Genomic DNA, 22,178 nt, shown 5'->3' on the forward strand with positions numbered 1-22,178 from the left:
GAAAATGCTTATTAAGCAACGAGCCGCATTAATACAACATTGTTTGTACCTAACCATGGGTTCTGATTGCCTATAAAAGGCAAGCCCACCAATGTTTTAAAAATCGGACCGGTGAACGAATCGGAAAAAAGATCGAGTGGACGGGTCACCGGCTCAATCGTCGGGTTGAATCAGAATTGAACCGTGGCGTAATAAATATATTAAAATTATATTTAAATAAAAATATAAGTAATAAAATTATAAATTAAAAATATTAAAAATATTAAATTATCTTAAATATTTGTCTTAATATTTTTTTTACTGAAAGATATAATAATATATTTTGAAATATTATTAATTTCAATTTTGGAAGATGAAATCAAATGTTTAATATTCCCTCCATATGATTTTAATTCAAATAATTTAATTGAAAAGAGAGCAAAAATTTTGGAAGGAGGGATATCAAAATTTCAATATTCCCTCCAATACATTTCATTGAATCCCACATGAATTTCTTGAGTCTTTTTTAAAGAATTTTTTTCTTATAAATAGGTGAAGACTTTCACAATAATTTCATCAAAACTCTTAATGAGATTCCTCACAAGAGAAGACCCTTAAAAAAGAGTTTCAAATTAAAATTTTCTTATATTCTTATATTATATATATATATATATATATATATAAAAAATAAGAAAGAAAGAAAGAAAAAAAAAAGAAAAACTGAAAAAAAAAAAAAAAAGGGAGCTGGACCGATTCGATCAACCCGTGATTTATCCAGTAAATAATAATAAAACATTTAGAGGCCTTTCACTAGAATTTAAATCATTTTTGTTTTGCTCTCTAACCCAATTTGCGAGCAATGTGTGTTGAAACCAGTGTATCAAAAGATCAAGTGCACAACCCATCAACTTTCTATCATTCAATGGCAGCCTTTATTAAGCTTTTACAATTACAATGACACAGCTAATTGCTCGTTCTTCTTCCACAGACTATAATACTACAAACAACTACTACAATGGCATCGCACGAGTAAGGGATCGGGGGTGTTTAGTCAAAGGGCAACTTAAATGTATCATTCCTCCAAGCCAAGCCCACCAATTTGCCGTCGCCTCTTGTCAAAAACAATTCTAAAAGACTCGTGTTCTGCACGAATTCTCTCTTGGAATACGCTTTGCCTTTTTGACTCACCCGCATTCTGGGTTGAAGCACCATCTTCAGGTAAGGGGTTAGATATCTGCAAGTGTTCAAATAAAATATAACTTGGTCACAAGACATATTCCCCCGTTCAATAGGAAACAAAACGCAGTTGTTAGAGAGACAAGAATCATGAACATTAAGCTATGTCATTAATGCGCGCATACTAGGAAGTAAATTCACCAAACCAAAATAAAACACCTACTCACTAAAAAAGTGAACCTTCCCCCAATCACACTCGACTGAAAAAATATTTTTTTAAAATTAAATCATGCCACTTGGAGTAGGTGAGTACTCACAAAGTTGTAGCCAGCACCAGGCCCAATCACCAAGGATACATTAACCTTTCGTACTGCACCTATGGAGAAGCCAGTATTGCCAACCTGCAAAATAAAAGAAAATGCAAGCAGCAAAGACATGAGGTACAGAAAGTGGTAGGCATTCCAAAAGCAGAGCATGTTTCATTGCAAAAGGCAGAAACAAGGAAACATCATAGGCAAACGATTGGCACAGAACAAAATCAAACTATCAAAAACTATCATACAGCCTTCGAAGAAATTAGACAAGCTAATCCATTAACAGGCTGGTCAATTATCATACATCTTTTGGGTGCAAACATCGAAAGAATCCCAACCCAGTATCAAGCTACTCTTCACACACCCTTCAGATGTGTGCAACCCAACCCAAGTGGCATGTTTAATGCCTTAGTGAGCTTTAAATTCCCATTAAACAAAAAGCTTATCAATATCCTTCAGGGACTCATCACTCAAGATGACAAGCATCCCCAAATCCATATTATCCCACACTTCAATTACAGCTGCTCCGTGGTTTTTTTTTTTTGGTAAGAACATTAAGAATACAAGTCTCCTCTACATCACAAACTCGTTTGCAATGAAGACTGAATATCTTTCTCAAACAAAAGCTCTTTGAGATTGAGAACCTGTGATGATATATATATATATATATTTTTAAATAAATAATAATCTGTGGTTTGAGAGACTTTTTTATTTTTACTTTTTTGCTGGAAAGGGAGCCCTATAGCTTGATTGAAGGAAACTAGGTCACAATCTCATAAAGACTAACCACAAGGTAAAGGCCTTTGGATGCAAGAACTCCTTGAGAATCAACCGATAAATGTAGAAATTTTGCATTTGTAAATGGCTTCCCCTATGTTTAAAAAAAAAAACACTTGTTCCAAGGCCTAAAAGTTTTCTGATTAAAAAAAAACAAAAAACAAAAAAAATACTAAAAAAAATTAGAATTTGCATTTTTCATCTCTTCCCCTCAAAATTTTCACTAAAAGCTGAACTGTTGCTTCATCGCATAAAGTTACCAATCAAGCAATCAACCCTTTCCAGTCTTGCCTTCTTCTCTTCTAAAGTATGGTAGGCATTACAGAAGTTAGAAAATTTTCATTGATATATATCGATTACCTTTTAAACAACTTTGCACTGTGCAGTATCCTTTCCCCATAATGGTGAATGAAAACAAATATTGAGTTTATTGGCAATTTTTATTTTTTATTTGACAGATTTACTAGCATACATCTTAATTTTCTACCCTTAATCCATATTGCTGCAACAAAAAGGAAAATAATAATGATAATAACTTAACCTGAAATGTCAATCAATATGGAAACTTTAAAAATATACAATACCACACCAAATAAAAACAAAAATAAATAAATAAATAAAAGAACACCATGGAGAGCAATTTTGAATGTGGTTTGACCAATAACACAAGAAGAATACTTGTATGAATGTGTTCAATAACAAAATAAAAATATGATATGCAACACATACCTGGTCACCCCAATGTACGGATTTAACTTCCTTGGTGTAAGCCTTAATTAGCCCAGAAAGAGCATTTAAATTCCCTTTATTAGCTTCAGATCTTTTGGTGATATCATCATCTAAACCATCTGACCATTTACTCCTGCCCAATTCCTTCACTTCTTCCCTTGGATGGTATCCTTCAGCATCCCATTTTTTCTCTTCTTTCGAAGAGCCTAAATATTTAAAGGATGATGAAAATGGGATAAAATTTGTCCCAGATGCCAAATTTGAATGACGTAAGAAATAATCAACAATGCGTGCTACAAAAATGTTGAAACTTGAAAACAAATTCTTTTCACATGTATTATTAAGTAGTTGTACCACATGGCTAAACTGTTTTCCAAAAGTACGCAAAACATAATGCTAGTATGTTCAATGTTCATAAAATTGTACCAAGCTTTTTTATTTATGTTTTCTGTCTAATAACTATAATAGTACCAAACTACCATAGCCACCAAAGGTGGAATTTTGCAATCCCAGGACACAACCACCAAACAAGATACAACACACAAAAAGGCAACAAGCATCTAAAGAAGCCAAAATAAATCACAAGGAACTACAGCCCTCAGCATGTATTTCCCAATGCCTTCTCACACATCTATTGGACGTATAATCCTGTCAATGTGGGAATACACAAACAAGCAAAGCCCCATGGACAATAACGCTCCAACTGTTCACTCAGTGCGATAATTTTCATTTATTATGGCAATGTTATTGTTCTCTGCAAGCCAGGATCTTTGAGGAGGAGGAGCCTGATAGGAGTTTTAAACGCTTCTTAAACAGCACTCATATTGCAAAAGGTGGAGCAGGAGATACCAGGGACTTCATTCCAAGTAGTTTGATGGGATTTGTTTAAAAAACATTGGTCCAAATGCTAGCTTTAAGATCAGGGACACAGGCAGAGGGTGATACAGTAACAGATTCTCAAAATGAGTCCATTGAAGACAACCAAACTTTGTAAATGGCTCTAGTGGCTGATAAGTATGTGGATTCTAGCATTTAAGATAAAATGTCTGGGATATTTATGGCTGGACATTGAGAAGGCATACAACCATGTGTTTTCCTTATCTTGATCACTCATTGGGTTCAACTTGCAAGGCCAAACCTGTTCAAGACTCAGTGGGATAGAGTATGGTTTTAAATTGTGATCATAGACCCCATTGTTAGTATCTGTGTGCTGTTATGTAATATCAGCCATACCCATGCACTATAACAAAAATGATGGTGCTACATGCACCAATTAGTGTACTAATTAGTGTACCAACACTAGTTATGATATTATTATTGACCCCACTCATTAATCACATTACAAATCCCAAAAACCTTTTAAATTATGACACATCATCAATTGGTACACTATTTAGTACATATAGCATTATTCTAACAAAAATTATCAAAAATAACATAACATAACATAAAGTGTGTTTTGGTTTTCTTTCTTTGGCTATGGTTGCCTTGACCAGAGGGTGCCAAACCATTTAATGAGGGGATTAATAGTGAGGGGATTGTTAGTGAGGGGATTGATAGTGAGGGGATTAATAGTGAGGGGATTGATAGTGAGGGGATTAATAATGAGGAATTGTTAAATTATTTTTATATAAAATAATAAAACAAATAAAAAAATATAAAAAATTAAACATTATATTAAAAAAAAAATTCCCAATATATAAAAAATAAAAAAATTTCTAATCCCCTCACTATTTTCTAATACCATCTCTACCTCCTCCTTACCAATCCCCCTTCCAAGGGTATTAGCAATACCAAGGGACTAATAGTCCCAACCCTTTCTCTGCAAACAAACAGGGGCTTTGGTAATACCTTGGTATTACTAGTCCTAATACCCTCTCTATAGCCCAAAACAAACGGGGCCTTTATGTTTTGAAACATTGCTTCTTTGTTAAACTTACCACTGACTGACACGGTCTTTCATAAAAATAAAAAATAACCAATTAAAAGGCAAAATATATATATATATATATATATAGTGTTAAATACAGTTTGCTTAAAACATACCATCAGGTGAAAAATCTCTTAGAGGTACTGTGATCTGACTCCTTTCTTCTGATCCAGATAAGGTACCTGCAGCATCTCCATCTTCTATATCCATATCTACCTGAAAGATTTGACATGAGAAACCAACAGCCTAGTAATAACATCTACAAAAATTATGAACTCCAAGGGGTTAAAAAAAAAGTTACAAACTACTGTTAGATTAAAATTAGACATCGTTAACTTGGTAAATGCATAATAAGAAATTCTCGAGGAAGAAATTAATAATTTTATTTCTGTTCTCTGTTTCCTCCCATTCATAGTACACTCTAGTCTTCTCTTTTCAGTAGTTTAAATATTTCCACTGGATAAGAGACACTTCCCCGTATTGATGGTCTGCTGGAATCATAGCATGAAAAACATGTCCACATCTAACACCAGTTTAGACAATAATAACAAGACAAGACACTGCTTTTATTACTCTGACAATGTCCACAAGAACAAAGTGTATCTTGCCTCTTCATTACAAACTGAAGTGTGAATTCAGCTATAGAGTTCCTACTTATCTCATTACTTTCACTACTCACGATAGCAATGTCAATTTGGTCGAACATTGCAAAGATACCACCATATTCAAAATGCCACTTCCTGTGTTAAACATATGTAGTTGCGGAATGTATGATAATCACAGGTTACCCCCCCATAAATTTGGTCCCCAAAAAAAATGGCGAAACTGACACGAATAATATAATTAATGAGCTTCAATTTAGAGTAGTAAAAATTACGACAACCTATTCATGTTAATAATTAACTATGTGGGGAAGTAACAGAGAAAAGTCTGCCCAATGTAGAATTTTACCCATAGTGTCTCACTCAAACATATGAGCAGCAAGAATTTTGAAGATAATTATTAAAATAAATTACATTGACACCCCCTGAGGTTTCTAACAAATACAGGGTAACCCTGAACCAAACCAAAAATTACACTAACATCCCTTGTCAAGGTTGTCGATTGACGGGCATTAAAACTTGACCTCTATCCAAGATACATATGCATCTGATCAAATAACATAAAGAGAATCTCAATAAATTTATCAGGCTGCCTAATGTGAAGTTAATCTGGTGTTTGCCCAAGCAACATACAACAACTTAGAATCAAATGTTTTATATTTTATTTAGCAAAAACAAAAACTACCTGATAATAGTATTGGTCATTAATTTTGGTCTATCACATCTCCTAAATTTAGCCCCTTTTTTCTTGTTGGTTTGATAAAGTGTGATACATTTATATATTATTATCATATTTTCATTTGATTTTTTTATGAGGATATGAATTAAGATGCATACACAACTTAATTTTTATTTTTTATGCGAACCTAATAAATTTTAAATTGTACTTAGGATGTTACATTTTATTATTAAAGACATAATTGTCTTGTCATTTTTATCTAATTGAGGGCATTCTTATATCTTATAAGTTATATAACATTGGCCTAATAACCTTGAGGTTATGGGTTTAAGTCTCGAAGCAATCACTTTGTGCACTATGTTAAAGGTTAGGTGTACACCCAATCTTTTTTTTTTTTTTTTGATAAATAAGGTGTGTACTCAATCTTTCTCCTCCCAAAAACACATAAATGTGTATTAATTGGGACTCTTTTTTTTCATATCTTATAAGTTATATGTAATAAGAGCATTGTTTTATATTTTAAAATATCAAATTGCTGACAACACCATCTTTAGTTATGTTTTTTTTTTAATGTTTAGTTACCATAAGGGGTGTTCTTGTATATTATTAGGAAAAGTAAAGGGTGATTGTAATTGCCCTTGAGATTTGCCTAAAATACTAATTGCCTCCTGAGGTTTGCTGACAACACTGAGGTTGAGCTCAACAGTGAAATCTACAAGAAGAAAGGAGGATCACAGAAATAACAATAAAAAAAAATGAAAAAAAAAATATTTATCATTTACACCAAAAATGATAATTGTGCAAAAGACTCATCTTAATTCTATAAATGAAGAACAAGGATCTGGTGAATCAAATTAATTCATAGAAAATCATATCAAGGAGATAACATAGCCATAGCTTTAAAAGAGGAGAGAAAGGGTTTGTTTGGCATAATTCAAAATTAAACCGGAAACTTTTGATAGCTAATAGAAATTGAAAATCTAAGGATTAAATTTTTTTGTTAAGATTTAATATAAAATCAGTTTCATTAGGTGTATTAAGCATTTAGTGATTAGTCAAATTCAAACCCCCTTCTAAGATGACATAGATTTAAGTGGCAGCTGATCATTGCCCATCAAAGACACATAACCTCACAGACTCATTGAAAGTTTTAGACAACATCCCTTAATATGGTTTACCCAACAACTTCTATGCATCCTCTTCTAAGGAAGATGTCAACTAAAAAGACAAAATATGCAGGATAAAAAACTAGACATATAATGTAAAATGATAATCAGGCATTGGATTGTGCTTCAAGATATCTACATCAGACCTCACCTTGGAGGCATCAGACAGAGTGTAGTCTGAGGCCAACAATATACCAACCCAATAATGTCCCACCACAAACTTGGGGATTGAGGGGGCGTTATTTATAGAGAACCACAACAGATATAATCTTTTCCTCAACAAGAATCAAAACTACATCATGTTTTAACTATTCAAGTACGAAATTAAAGTAACTTCAAAAGCACTTTCTTAATCTAGGTAACTCACAAAAGCATTCAACTGGTATATATTCTATAAAATTACCTCTTGAATCCCGCTTTCCTTCAAATCCTCTCCGTGGAACAATGACTGCCATGCCAGCAAAAATTGCACATAAAACGAAACAAATATGTCAATATATGTCAAAGCAAGGTTTTAAACTTTTTAAGGAAACATAAACTGCCACAAATCACTTCACTTTTTCTTATCTAAGAAACACGGACACTTCAAAGGTACTATGTCAATGTCAAACACTAACACTCATTTGACACTTCCAACTTATGAAGCACGGATACTTTGACAAAGGGGTTGTATCCGTGAAGTAACCATATCGAACATTGATACTCATCGGATACTCGCATATACATATCTGATACATCCTAAACATATCCACAATTATAAATTAATTTTCTTTAAACTTTTAGTACTTTTTTTTTTTTTTTTATTAAGTTTAGTATTGAGTAAGACCATCTCCAACGGTGAACCAAACCTGGCATCAAATTTAAAATTTGGTGAAAAAGCCACTTTTTTAAGCTCCAACGGTTTCACCAAATCGATATCAAATCCAGCATTCAGCAAAAATGGTACCAAACTGAGTGCAGGCGAAGCATTTCAGCAAATCACTGTTCCTAACTGTTGGGATGAGACGAACGGGTCGACCATCCGGTTGACCAACCGGTTAACCAACCGGTCGCTCCGGAGAAAGTTCAGACCGTTCACAAAAAGGTTCAAACCAGTCAAAAAAAATAAATAAATAAAAATTTTGCCTAGGTGGTCGACCACCCGGTCGACCGGCCGGTTGACCACCCGGTCGACCACCAAAAGTTGAAAAAGTTAAAAAAAAAAAAGGTTCAAACTAGTAAAAAAAAAACAAATAAATAAATAAATTTTTTTGCCGTTACCGGCCGACCGGACCGGCCGGTCGACCAACCGGTTGCCCAGCGCAAATTTGATGAAACGGATTTGATGTTGAACCGTTGGAGCGCGAAGTATCAAATTAAGGAAATGGCCCCTTTTTGACTCAGATTTGGTGAAACATTTGGTACACCGTTGGAAATGCTCTAAGTATTGAAGAATACTTTCTAGATACTCTACATATCCAACCCATCTTGAAATTAAGATGTAGTATTTCTTGTGTAGCATTAGAGTATAATTGTTAGAATAAATGAAAGAATAGTTTTCAATATGTCGTATACAGAAAAATTGGGAAATTGTGAGTTTAAAACATATCAAATTTGGTCAAAGCTTGCACATAACATAACATAATTTGTTATAATAAAATTGAAATGGAGAATATTTGATAGATAATTAATTAAAGATAAATAATTTGTTATAATATATGGATATAAAATTACATATTTATTTTTATATATATACATGATATAAATATACACATATTGCTAATCCTCAATGCATCCATATCTTACTTAGAAATTTTTGTATTAACGCATTTGTATTGTTTCGTACCGATTTCGGCATATCCCATATCCATATCAATACTTCATAGCTCCCAACACATGTCCAACCAATCATGCTAGTTTTTATTTTTTTATTTTCTAAACTTTAGAACTACGCACGCTTCGAACACTTGAGGGACATCCATGTCCATTAGTTGGACATCCAATAAACACATAGCAAATTTGAAGAAATAACTTGGGAACTAATGATTAAACCCAGACAATGTGAATGTATACCTATTAAATTTCCAACTTATTTAGAAATAAACCTTCTAAAATAAATATTTGAATTTTTTGTTCACAGATCTTTTTTAATATATACAATTTAGAAAGTGATTTCTTAATATTTTGATATAATAAAAAGAAATTTCTAATTATTGCCCATTGGGCTGTCATTCATCTCAGTGGATGTGCAAAAAGGTATATTGAAATGTGTGAAAAGCTAAGAGCAATGACATAGGATAGCAATTTTCGGGGAAAAAAAAAAAGCAAAAGAAAAAGGATACAGACACGTCGGCGATATGGTAAAAAAGAATATTTTTTTAATATTTTTATTTTCTACTTATAGAAATATAAATTTAGGATATAGAGATATGAGAGACATTGATGCATATGTGTTACTTTGACCATGAATCATAATTATATATATATATATATATATTTTTAAACACAACACTATCATTAGGCATATCCAAACACTGGACACACATGTTCATAAAATATTCCCTAAGTGTCCTACAAAAAAATAACAATTAAAAAATTGATACCCCTACATGGCATGTCAGCCATGTGGACATGTGTTCGTGCTGCGTCAGTATCCAATGTGTGTCAAACACAAGCATGACACCCATTTTCGAGTGCCCATGCTTCCTAGGTGAAAAGTAAATAGGAACATGTGAATGTTGAAGTGTAAAACATCCCTTGAAATACTTAATTTTTTGGCATTTTCCTCCGCTTATTGACAATTGATTGGGTTGTCATTAGCATGACCCATAATAAAATATGAACGAATTACACTAATGGTCCCTATAGTTTGGAACTTTTGTCATTTTGGTCCTTAACCTTTCAATTGTGACACATTTGATCTTGAATTTTGAATCTCATTCCAAATAAGGACAATTGAACACACTATTGCTCTATTTCAAGGGCAAAATCATCAATTTGATAGAAACATAAACTAGTTTGACAAAAATAAATATCAAAAAAATTATTTTTGAATTTTTAAAAATTATTTCTATCCACCAAAAATAAAATTATATAAAAATGATAAATCTTTTATATTTTTTTTTTAAATTTTTTTTACCAAATTATTTTTTAGTATGGGTTTGAATGATGATCACATAATGGATGATTGTTTTTGTTGATGTTTTTGGAGGGTTATCATGTAATAGATGATTGAATTTATCGTTAACAGATATTTTTGGATAGTTATTATGTAATGGATGGTTATTAGGCTTTTAATGTGCAACCGATATGCTTAATATATGAAATGTTTTTAGTTTTAGATTTTTTGATTTAATGGATTGGTTTAATAATGACATCAAATTATCACCATATTTGACTTTTGAAAAAAAAGAAACTAATTTAATAAAAATAAATATAAAAAAAAAATATTTAAAAAAATTATTTCTACTCTCCCGAAAGATAAAATTATATAAAAATGATGTATTTTTAATTTTTTTTTCACCAATTTAATTTTTAGTTTCTTAGAAAAATTTTCTGAAAATAGATTTTGAAACCCTAACCAAATATAACCTCATAACCAAGAAAATTCCAACGTTGTTCATTAAAAAAAAGGCCATTACAATTCAAATAGCATACAAGTTAACCAACACAAAATAAGTTGTATGATGACTTTACTCTTGAAATGGACCGTTTGCAAAGGAAACATCTTTGATCGTCCTTATTTGGAACACAATTCAAAATTTAGGGTCAAATGTATTACAATTGAAAAGTCAGAGACCAAAGTGACACAAGCCCCAAACTGTAGGGAATGTTAGTGTAATTCGCCCATAAAATATCTATTGTTAATTTTAAAATGAAAAAATTGTTATTAATCTCATGTATCTATGTAAGTTCTTGTGTCCTCACTGTGTCATGTCGTGATATTTTAAAAATTGTTGTATTGACATGTCTATATCACGTCATATCCATCTTCCGTGTCCTGTCCGTATATGTGGTTCTTATTCTTATCCGTGGTTCTTATCAGTCTCTCATAATTCGTTCTTTTTTTTTTTTTTTTAGTTTAACACAACCCATACCCATAGGTTTTTTATGTATAAGAACTTTCAGTATTTGTGACCAGAACAAAATCTGAAACCCAATTCAACAAACCTTGACGTCTAATTTTAAGTACAAGGATGGAGCTTCTTCCCATTGTCTCGCCATCTTTTGTATGTCATCCTGGGTGAAACCATGCACATTCCGAGCTGCACAACCCTGAAATTCCACAAAAAAATAAAATGTGAATTTCTGATTTGGGAAGAGAAATTTCGGTCCAATTTCTATTATTACACAGGTAAAAACAATTACCATTAGTGCAAGTAAAATCAAAATTTGAACATTTTAGGCCTTCCAAATCCTAATCAGCATGAATTATAATATAATAATCAAAGTACTAGTACATGATAGATACTCACCGCTGGATCCTTGTAGGTAGCTTCTAATAGGTACACTTCATAACCCGATCTCTGAAATGTAAGCAACAAACAATGAGCAAAGCAAATAACGAACAATCACATCTCAAACAAGCACTCCATAGTTGAAACATCGTTATAAAAGCAACAGTACAAACAGTACTAGTACCAGGAGCATTGGCAGTAACAAAAGGTTAGTAAAAAGACAGTTTCCAATACAGGCAAATTAGTTGAAGAGGTCTCAAAAGTAAATCTGAACAAATAAGTTTGCTCTGGAATGGTTTATTATCTATTCACAGCACCCCAATAAAATCTGATCATTTTGGTCCAGACATAAGCAAATTGGTTGAATAGGTCTTAAAATGTGCATATGAACAAACAAGCTTCGTAGAAAGATTTATTATGTGTTTACAAAATCCATACAATCTAGTTATTTTGAATGAGGCCAAATTTACAGTTGTACATAAAGCTCAAAATTCTTGAATTCATATATTGCATCGAATTTAAATTATAAAGATGATTTGGGGTAGAGGACTGAAGTATACTTTATTGTTGGTTTGACAAATTTGCAATTTTTTCAAATATTAAAATTCAGATGAAAGCTTGAGCAACAAATTGAGGAAGCACTTGCAGTAAAGATTCTACTCAAGCAACCAAACAAATACTGATACATTTTAAGCCATCTTCAGCCTATTCAGCTAACCAAACCAAACCAGGCAAACAAACAAAAAAAAAAAACAACGTAAGAAAATCTATAACAAGGCCACCATCACCAGACAATACCAATTGGCACCCACATATGTTTTCACTTTTTTTGTCCAAAAATGAGCAAACAAAGCCAAAAATGAGCAAACAAAGCCTTCCCTTCGTCCATTCATTTGGGCAGAAGTCCACAACATGGTGTATAATAAACATTAAAGCAGCGTAAACTCATAGTCAATCCAAGGAACCATATCAATTTCTTTATATGTCATTAACAAATAACACTTAAAAAGTGTAAGAGTAGCAGTTCGGAGATTTTGTTATAGCTTGCACTATAAGCTTCTGACAAGGAAGCAGCATTTAATGTGCAGCAGTGAACTCATTCAAAAAATAAAAATAAAAAGAGATCAAGGATTCACAAAGTATCTTTCTTATTGAAACAGGCACTAGTAAAAATAGAGAAATAGTGTGTAGACACAGGCTTCAAAATCAAGATTTCTATCCAAACTAGAGTTTATGGAACCAGGTGGAAGAGTTAATTACTGACCACACCAAGAAATAACATAAGTAAAAAATTGGGAAAAGAGAAAGGGGAAATATCATTTCAATGGAACTTCTAAAAAATATTTTCATCTTCATGAAAAACTTTGCAACATTAAAAGATAAACCTATAAAGTTTTCCATCAAACTGATATTATTTTTGTTACTTATCACTGAAATGATATTTTCCCAAAGTGAAAAGTTAAAATCTTAAAACAGTAGCTCTGCAAGTTAAGCACCCTCCACCGCCATGTAGGAACAAGATTGACAATATTAAAAAGAAACTGCATCAACAATATGAATGTGCAATTCTTTTCCTATACAAGAAAAATCAGCCAATAATGATGTTCAAGGCCACCACCAACTGAACAAGTAAAATAATATGTCCAACTAAAGGAAATCTACATACAAGGATGAGAACCCTCAGACCTTTAAATCCCCAGAAAACAGGATAATGAGAACAGAAATACTCGCAGAGGTTGGGAGATGGAGAGAATTGAGGGTATACCTTTGCAGTTGCCCAATACTGAGCAAAATCAGCTACCCGCAGATTGCGGTCATCCACTAAGACGAGGCACACATACCAGCAACAAATGAGTCAATTGCCGAACAAAACTGCATCCGTGGTTAGTGAAAATGAAGGCAGTGCATAAGCACTGCATCACCTCTTAATCTATAATCAAACTAGATCTTTGAGCTTGTACACCATGACAAGCCAACATAATCTAGAATAATTTCTTCAAATTGTCTATTAATGCCTTAGGCTTAAAAACTTAGAAGGAAAGTTAAAAGTTAAAGCCATTCTTTTCCCAAACTAAACAAACATACCAACACAAACAAGCTCTAAGAGATACAAACATCACCAAGTTGAAGAAATGAATAAATAATTAATGCCCAAGCTCATCCAAGCAAAAAGAAAATTCATGTCAATCAATGTATTGTAAAATATAAATTTAAAAAAATGTAAGCAATTCAATCTCAAAAGAAATGAAGATCTTGACAATACCAGTACCAACAACCTTGCAAACAACTAGAAAATTAAGGGGAAATTAAAACAAAGAAATACAAACACTTAAAGAACTAATATAAAGCTTCTACTTTTCAAATAATATGCCAATTTCACCACAGAAAATCCTTACCAATTACAAAGGAGAAAATGTTGTCATCAAGGGTCTTTTTAAAGGCCTTCAACATGCTTGACCGATAAGCCTGTTGTAGAGATAAAATTTCAACATAGGAAACTAACAATGAAAGCCACATATCATATGAAGGGCAGTACATAACAAGAAGTTGTGACTAACAAGAAAGTCAAAAAGATGAATGTAGTTGGCATACTAAAAAGGATTGTGCAAATTTATATAGGTCATTTGAGAACCTCGATAGGATTACGAAGTAGAACCAAAACACCTCCATGAATATCAGCCACTATACACAGCAGATGTAAATAGAAGCTACTAAGATATCTCGTCTTGCAGACAAAACATGCACTTTTTTTCATGAAAAAAGATTATATTATTAACTATGAGTCCATGACACATTAATATTGTCCATTATCTACTATTGGTATCTTGCAAGTATGTAAGGCAGCATAACTATTGAGGCAACTTGAATTTCCAATTTTAAATTTCACGCACAGTAACTTCCAAACATGAGATATTTACCATAAGATATTTTGCATATTACATAAAGTGATAAAACAAATGGAGCCATTCTTAACTTTCATAAAAGTTTTGCAACACCAAATAGTTTCTCACTATAGAAGAGGAACAGGCCACTTCACCGAGGAACAAGATCATTATTGTCAAATATATGGATGGATATTTGCTTTCCATGTCCATGGACCAAGGGACAGTGCCAGTTTAACAAAGTCAGCAAACTGTATAATCATGAGCTAAAATTAAAATACGACCCAGAGAAAACTTCCCTGATTAATCAATAAGTATTTTTTTTTAAAAACTTTTCACACAATTTTGAATATATGAAGGAAGCTAGAAAGCTGACCAAATACTTTATGCCATATGCAGTAAATTTTGATTTTTTAACAAGTATTATGTTCACTTTTTTTTTCTTTTTTCTTTTTAATATGTAGCAAAATCCATTAAAATATCTAAATCGAAATTTCTGCTGCATGAAAGACATTTTTCTGATGGTAACTTTATCAATGAAGTGAACGGTAAACCATCTAGCATTAGCTAAAACATTTCCTTTTTGGTGGAAATATACCATGCCATGTAGAAGATTTCCTTTATTTCTTAAAAGAAAAGATATCCGAATACGGATTGGTGAAAGATCCACCAGTTTTAAAATTAGTTGACATTTAAAGTCAAAGATGCAATGTCTTTTTATCAAAGTATACAGCAAAAATGTTCAAATTAGATGCAGCCAAGCTCAGAGTCTGAGACCAACTCAACTTGAAAAATTCCCAAGTCCCTTTTACTAGTTTTCAAGAAAACTCCTTTACATCATTCAAGCAAAAATTCAGCAGTCAATGAACTCATGAAATGTGAAAAGGACTTCATGTTTTCTATCAACCACTCAAGATAAAATCCAGTTACATTATTAGATTGCACAAGCTAGCTCAATTTCAAGCAAAAGAATGTCGAAGGTTTTCAGCTATAAGGCTAACCCAATGACCAGTATTGTCATTTTCTTCTACAACAGTTTAAAAAAAAATTAAAATTAAAAATCATCAGCCTTCAAAAAATAAGAATAAATAAATAAATAAGCACATGCACACACAGGTATAAGCTATGGACAATATATCAAACAATTAAATCTCTAAGACTTTAAGATGTGTTGGATAACCTCCTCCATCTCAGGTTCAAAACAGTACTCCATGACTTTCTTCACAATTGGTTTCTTCCCCCTGACAAAACCTGACGACTTTGAAACATCACTCTCCTCAACCTATGGAGTAGAAAACAATACTTAATTCAGATATCTAATACTTTTCTCAACTCCACTTGGATTAAAAGTCTCAGAAAATAAATGACAGAGGGAAGGTCAGTACAATGATGAGTAGGAGGATAAATCTAGCATAGCCAGCAAGAGTAATAAGTCAATAATAAAAGTTGAGGACCAACCTTTTCAACTTCAACCATGAAATAATCATCCATGGAATGAATTCTAGGTGCATCAGCCCCATTTTCAACCTCAAGATCACGCAACATCTTTGCTAAGTAACTCTTTCCGCTACCTGAAAGAATAATCCCACTTTTAACTCTCCAAAACGTTGTAATTGTAAACCAGTTACACAATCATTCATTTTACAAAATCAGATTCCATTTTCTATGGAAGACCAAATGCTCATATACAGTATTGCATTTTTTCATTTTTTATTTTTGATAAATATATTGCATGTTACGAATCTCTACATATATAATATAAAAGAAGTGCACCAAACACAAGAATTTTTATGGTTATCCAAGTCAAATGAAATTTCACATTAATTCTCATCGCATTTCCTTCCCATTGAAAAGTAAAATCTAAAGATCCAATGAATTGAGGAATATTTCTTCTGCTTTAGTTGCTCTCCAAGAAATATACCAAGAAATTTGGCTATACTCATAATGAGGTTGGTTTCAATTCCTGTACTCATGATTCATACAGTGGTGCTCATTGGTGGCCTACAAGCTACACAACACGATAACCATAAGCAAATATCAAAATATTCTACATTTTCTCATATATCAAGTAGAATTAATGATGTGCAATACAACATAAGTATGATGAGTACTCAATAAAGAAAAAATAATTCAAAACAAAATGACAGGTAAAAATAACAAGAAGCTTAAATAAAGTTCAACATTATCCCATCAAAATCATGCAAAGAGGAACAATTAACAAAGATGCATAGATTAAAATGAGCCACCTGGAAGCCCCCGAAGAATTATCACAATATGATCAGGGCGGGTTGCTCGATGTGGCTGCTTAAATATGTGAGATGCGTCAATGACTTTTTGTTTATCCGAGGATATCGGTGGAAAAGGTTGGCCCTCTCCCATATATTTCCTAGATGATGCTCGTTTAATGGTTTGAAATTCCTACAAAGCACAATGGTAGCTTTCAAAAATACATCACAAGTCTATTGTAACACTAGTAATGAAATTTAAAAGACCCATGATAAACAAAAAATTATAGAACAAGAGACTCATTCTCAACAAAAGGTACAAAAAACTAATAGCTCCACCTTTCATATTGTTCTAGTACATTATTGCACTAATCAATGACAAGCAATTGTCAGTCCAAAAATCAGATTCCTAAAATTGTCAATCCTTTGTCTAAATTGCAATGTAATTCACAACCAAAGTTAAAGTTAGGAGAGTCCAAATTCTGTTCGGATTAAAAATTTCCATTTGGAAGACAATACCACAATCCAACGTGTCACGACATGAAAACAGCAATTAGTCCCTTACTATTCCTTAACTTATTAACGAAGAATCTAAACATTTCGAAACATTTGAGCAAGTGTTGATGAACTTTTGTTACAGAAAATATGAAAGCCTATATTACTAGACAGCTACCCATGCAAAAAAGAGTAGTCTATTATGATTCACAACTATTGACGTCTTTTATTGAATTTGTTTCTGTTGAGACTTGTTCAACATTTGATTCCATTCTCAAATGAATTTGTGAGAACCAATTATTATTTTTTTTGGGATTTCCGAGAACATTTTTACATTTATTATTTATTATGTCTTTAGAAACTATTCTAATTTTTATTTCTTAATGCTTGGGTGCATTCTTTATGGCTTCCTAAAATTGAAATCATAACATTCTTTACATGAATTTAACTTGGAAGGGTACTCAACTTTGTCTCTTTCACTGTTTTTGTGATCAGGCTAGGCAAGCTAATCCGCAACTTAAGCAACCTATTCTAGCAAGCTACTCTGTTTTCTAACCAGGAATTCACATACTATTTGCTAAAACAGATTGTAAGACATAACCCTCTCCCTCCCCCTTCATAGAACACCTACCCAATCGTCTATTGACTGAAATGGTAGAGTTGCCAGCTATCCAATGACAGGGATATAGTAAAAGGGGTAAAGTACAGTGCCACACTGTTATAGATACTTTAACTAGTATAATGCCACGCTGTTATGAATACTTCAAGTAGTATTCTCTTTTTTAATTTTTTAATTATTGTCAGGCTGTTGAAGTTGTTCAGTTGTCATTCTAATTTAATGTTTGATTGTTGAAATTGCTAATTTTTCATTTTTACTTGTAAATTGTAATGGTTATAGGAAAACTTATCTTCTTCTACTTGTGCTAGTAGAAAACCCACAATTTCTAATGTCGATGAAAGCAAACAACTCAGATGTAATGGTTTATAATTGATATGATAATATTTTCTATATTGAATAAAACTTAAATAATAAATTGAGAGATTTCTTCATGTTGTTAAATTAGTTTTAGTTTTTCATTATTTTTAGTTGTTTATGAGTGTATTATTAAAATACACAGAAAATAAAAATATACAAACTTGATTGTGATGTTGATCTTACGGGGTGAACAAAACTTTTTTTTTTTATTTTTTTACCAACAACATCATTCATTAAAATGAAAAAAGAGGCACAAGGAGAGAACAAGATGTCCTCTTACACAACGTGAAAAAACACGCTGAAAAATATAACAAAGGAAAGAAATCAAGGTTCACAAACAGCTTTCCAATCTTAGGAAATCAAAAACAGCAGAACCACTTTAAACAACGGAGACATGTGAGCCCAAAATGAAGCCAAATGAGACAATCTCTCCCAAATTGAATCCAAATCACCTTGTCTGTATCTTGATTTTTCTCAAAACCACCATGTCGGTTTCTATGTCCACGCTTCCTAGACTAACAGATTCTGTCCATATTACACATCACAAACCATAAGGGGATTATGTGTTCACTTTTGAACCACATGGGATTTGTGTTTTGGGGCCAAATCAAAGTGTAATTTTCCCCTAGCAAAAAAGGTAATCATCTTCCGAAAAATTACGAGTACAAAACAACAGTTTTTTAATGGTGCAGAACCGCAATTCATCTAAAAAAAAAAATACTCTTCTATTTTTATTTTCATAAAAAAAGAGCATAACAAACCATGAGAAGTGCCACTGCATAAATGATGCAAAAGAAAATAAAAAGAAGTTAAACACTTTGTCATCATACCTCAGTAGCAAAGCCAGTTGAAGCATGGAGATGTGATTTATGAAGAAGATAGGGTTGTGCCAATGAGTGGGCTTCTTGAATTGGTGCATGTGATGAAGGTATGGTAGCTGTGGAACTAACAGGAATTGGGAACAATAAAGATGATGTTTTGGGGGGTGGTAATGGGTGCCCTGCAGATCCCACTGTAATTGCTGGCGGTGGAGAAATAGGAAGAGGAGGCTGGACATTAAATACTCCAGAAGTTTGCATCTGAGTTATATTTTCAGAGACAATACTACTATCACCAGCGGGAACTGATACATAACCACCTTGTTTGTTAAGATTCCGTGAACCATATTGGGATGCTAGGGGCATATTCTGATGCCCAACTGTATCCTGATTGCCATCATGATTTTCATGGAAATAAAAATCATGATTTGGCTGCATATGGTGTTGCATTGCATATGGTTGGGACATATGCCGATTACTATTGCGGTTCTCCATTGCAAAATTACTTTGTTCATGGTGCGGTGCACTTGAAGCAGACCACCCCTGCCAACTAGTTGGATGAGAATGATAGTTTCTATTATTATGTAACCGATCATTCAAATCACCCTTCTGTGAAGCAGATAAATAACTGCCACCTGAACCCAAATTCTGCAGAACTCGACCTTCGCCATAAAGAGTTGCCACATCTTGACTTTGTCGGCCCTGCTCGACATTAGTCGAATGTCCATTAGCCTGCAAACAATCCTCGCCTTGACTATATCGAGAATGCCCAATTTCTTCCTTACTATAACTATGCATATTCTGTTGGCCAAAGGTTAAACCATGTTCCTCTCTATAATTATTTGGGTGAAAAGATGTCCCTTTCCTATCAAAATTATCGAAATTACTTTGTAATTTTAATGGCATATCATTTCTACATACTCTCAATTCATCTAAACCTTCAACATTCCCAAAATGCCTATCGAAAACCGAGTTTTCTTCAACAAATTCATTTGTTTGGCGATTAAAATCCATACCTTGCAATGAACCACTAGATACAACACCATGATCGCGAATCAACTTCAATCTACGCTCATCCTCGGAGGAAATTCTCGACGATCTAGCATCAATCTCATCATCTCTCATCCTCTTAAATCCAACACCCCCATGGAACTGGCCGTACTCCAAGCTAGGGTTTCGAAGCCAAGGCCGAGGATCGGAAAACGGACGGTGGAGATTGCCGGGAATGCCATGATGATCGATAAAAGGATCGTAGAAGGGGTGAGGGATGTGGGGTTGAACATTAGGGTTTGGATTGAAGGAGGGAGGGTGTGGAGGTCGATGACACCATGGACGGTCCATCTTCGATCTTGTTGAGCTCGACTCTGGTTTCGGTTTCATTTTCGTTTTGGTTTTCTGTTTTATTTTAGGTAATTACACTGACTTACCTGAGGTTTACATATATTATAGAAAAGTCTTAATAATCTGACAAAATTACGCTTGGTCTCTCCTCAATAACACCAAAACGTCATGTTTGTTTGTTTCGCCGTTTGAGTGGTCAAATTAGACTATTATGCTTATGAATCGCAATCATAGCATGTTTAAAAGTGAAAAAAAGGACAGATTGATAGTCTAATAGGCTTAGTAATTTCTTTCAGTTTGGGGATTAACTTTGCTAGGTAGAAGGTCTAATTAGGAAAATAGTGAGCGATTTGAGTCATTCGTCCGAACGTATGAAACAATGCATTTTTTTTATTCCAATTACACCTGTTTGTTTTAATATTTGTTTTAATTTTTTAAATATTATATAAAAATAATCTAATAATCTTATCATTAACCATCTCCCACACTATCATCAAAACAAATACATTTTTACTTAAGTCTTATTTGGGAATAGGCTATTTTAGTAACTTTTTGACTTTCTACAAAATAATGTATAAAAAAGTAGAGAGAGTGATGTGACAACTTATAGTAACTTTTTAACTTTTTGGCTAAAATATATAGTTGACAAACGAGACCTTAATCTTCACATTAATAATCTCTTCACTAACCATCCTTTCACTGACATTCTCATCTAATCTAATCTGCCAACAAACGAGGATTTTGCCCCAACTTGTCTCTAAAGTACTTCACCCTTTGTCTTTCAAAAATAGCCAAAAAAGACTTGGGTAAACTACCAATAAATCTTAATAGCCGGACTTAATTCTCACAAACTCTTATTGAAAATGAATCCTAATAAAATCGTCACTAAAAATAATTTTTTTTAACAATTTTTTGCATGTCGCTAAAAATTAACAATTAGTAATTTTTCTGTTACGATTTTTTCAAACTGTCGCTAAAAGTTAAAATTAATGAAATTTTTTTGTGACAATTCTTTTGAACTGTCGCTAAAACTTATAATTAGTGATATCTTTTGTGATAAAATTTTCAAACTGTCACTGAAAATTAACAATTATTAACCTTTTTTATAAGTGTTTTACGAAAAACGTCATTAATTATTGTGAAACCTATTTAAAAAAAAAGTTTCACCTATTAGAACTTATACGTAAATTTTCCAAATAATTTCATATGATTTTTGATTAAAATGTAATATTAATATCGTTAATGGTATGTGAAAAATAACCTCAATACCTCTATTCTCTCTCTTTCTCCCCTCTTCTATTATTAACTTTAATTCTAATCACTAGAGGTGAGCAGCAGATATATCGATCCGTCCAAACCGACCGAACTGAACAGATCCACTGCATTTTTCACGTGAGGACGAGCGGACGGTTGCGAATTGATTTTTTTCAATCCGCGTAGTTTTGGATAGATGACGGGTTTGAGGTTCCTTTGATCGCAACTGAACCGCCAAATCGCGAGCATACCTAGTAACTTGTAAAACTTTGTGCTTTCAATTTATTTAAATATTTTGTTTGTGTTTTCAATTAAAAAATAGTTTAAATATTCTATTGAAAAAGAGTTTTTAACTTGAATATATTTTTTGAATTGAAAAAAATAAATATATTATTTATC

The 22,178-nt window shown here is 32.8% G+C and overlaps 1 protein-coding gene across 1 annotated transcript; it reads right to left on the reverse strand.

The window, feature by feature from the left end:
• Positions 1 to 732: 732 nt before the first annotated feature.
• LOC114319072 (uncharacterized) lies at positions 733 to 20,606 on the reverse strand. Its single transcript, XM_082908943.1, has 13 exons — positions 19,197 to 20,606; positions 16,917 to 17,088; positions 16,129 to 16,241; positions 15,851 to 15,952; positions 14,185 to 14,254; positions 13,554 to 13,609; positions 11,807 to 11,857; positions 11,502 to 11,606; positions 7,756 to 7,800; positions 5,022 to 5,121; positions 2,976 to 3,181; positions 1,473 to 1,556; positions 733 to 1,213 (listed from the first exon to the last, which is right to left on the reverse strand). Exons 1-13 carry the CDS (start codon positions 20,562 to 20,564, stop codon positions 1,052 to 1,054), a joined length of 2,634 nt encoding a protein of 877 aa, XP_082765069.1. The 5' UTR covers positions 20,565 to 20,606; the 3' UTR covers positions 733 to 1,051.
• Positions 20,607 to 22,178: the final 1,572 nt, after the last annotated feature.

Source organism: Camellia sinensis, chromosome 15 (genome assembly GCF_055761805.1).
Source record: "Camellia sinensis isolate YWXY chromosome 15, ASM5576180v1, whole genome shotgun sequence".
Classification (NCBI taxonomy): domain Eukaryota; kingdom Viridiplantae; phylum Streptophyta; class Magnoliopsida; order Ericales; family Theaceae; genus Camellia; species Camellia sinensis.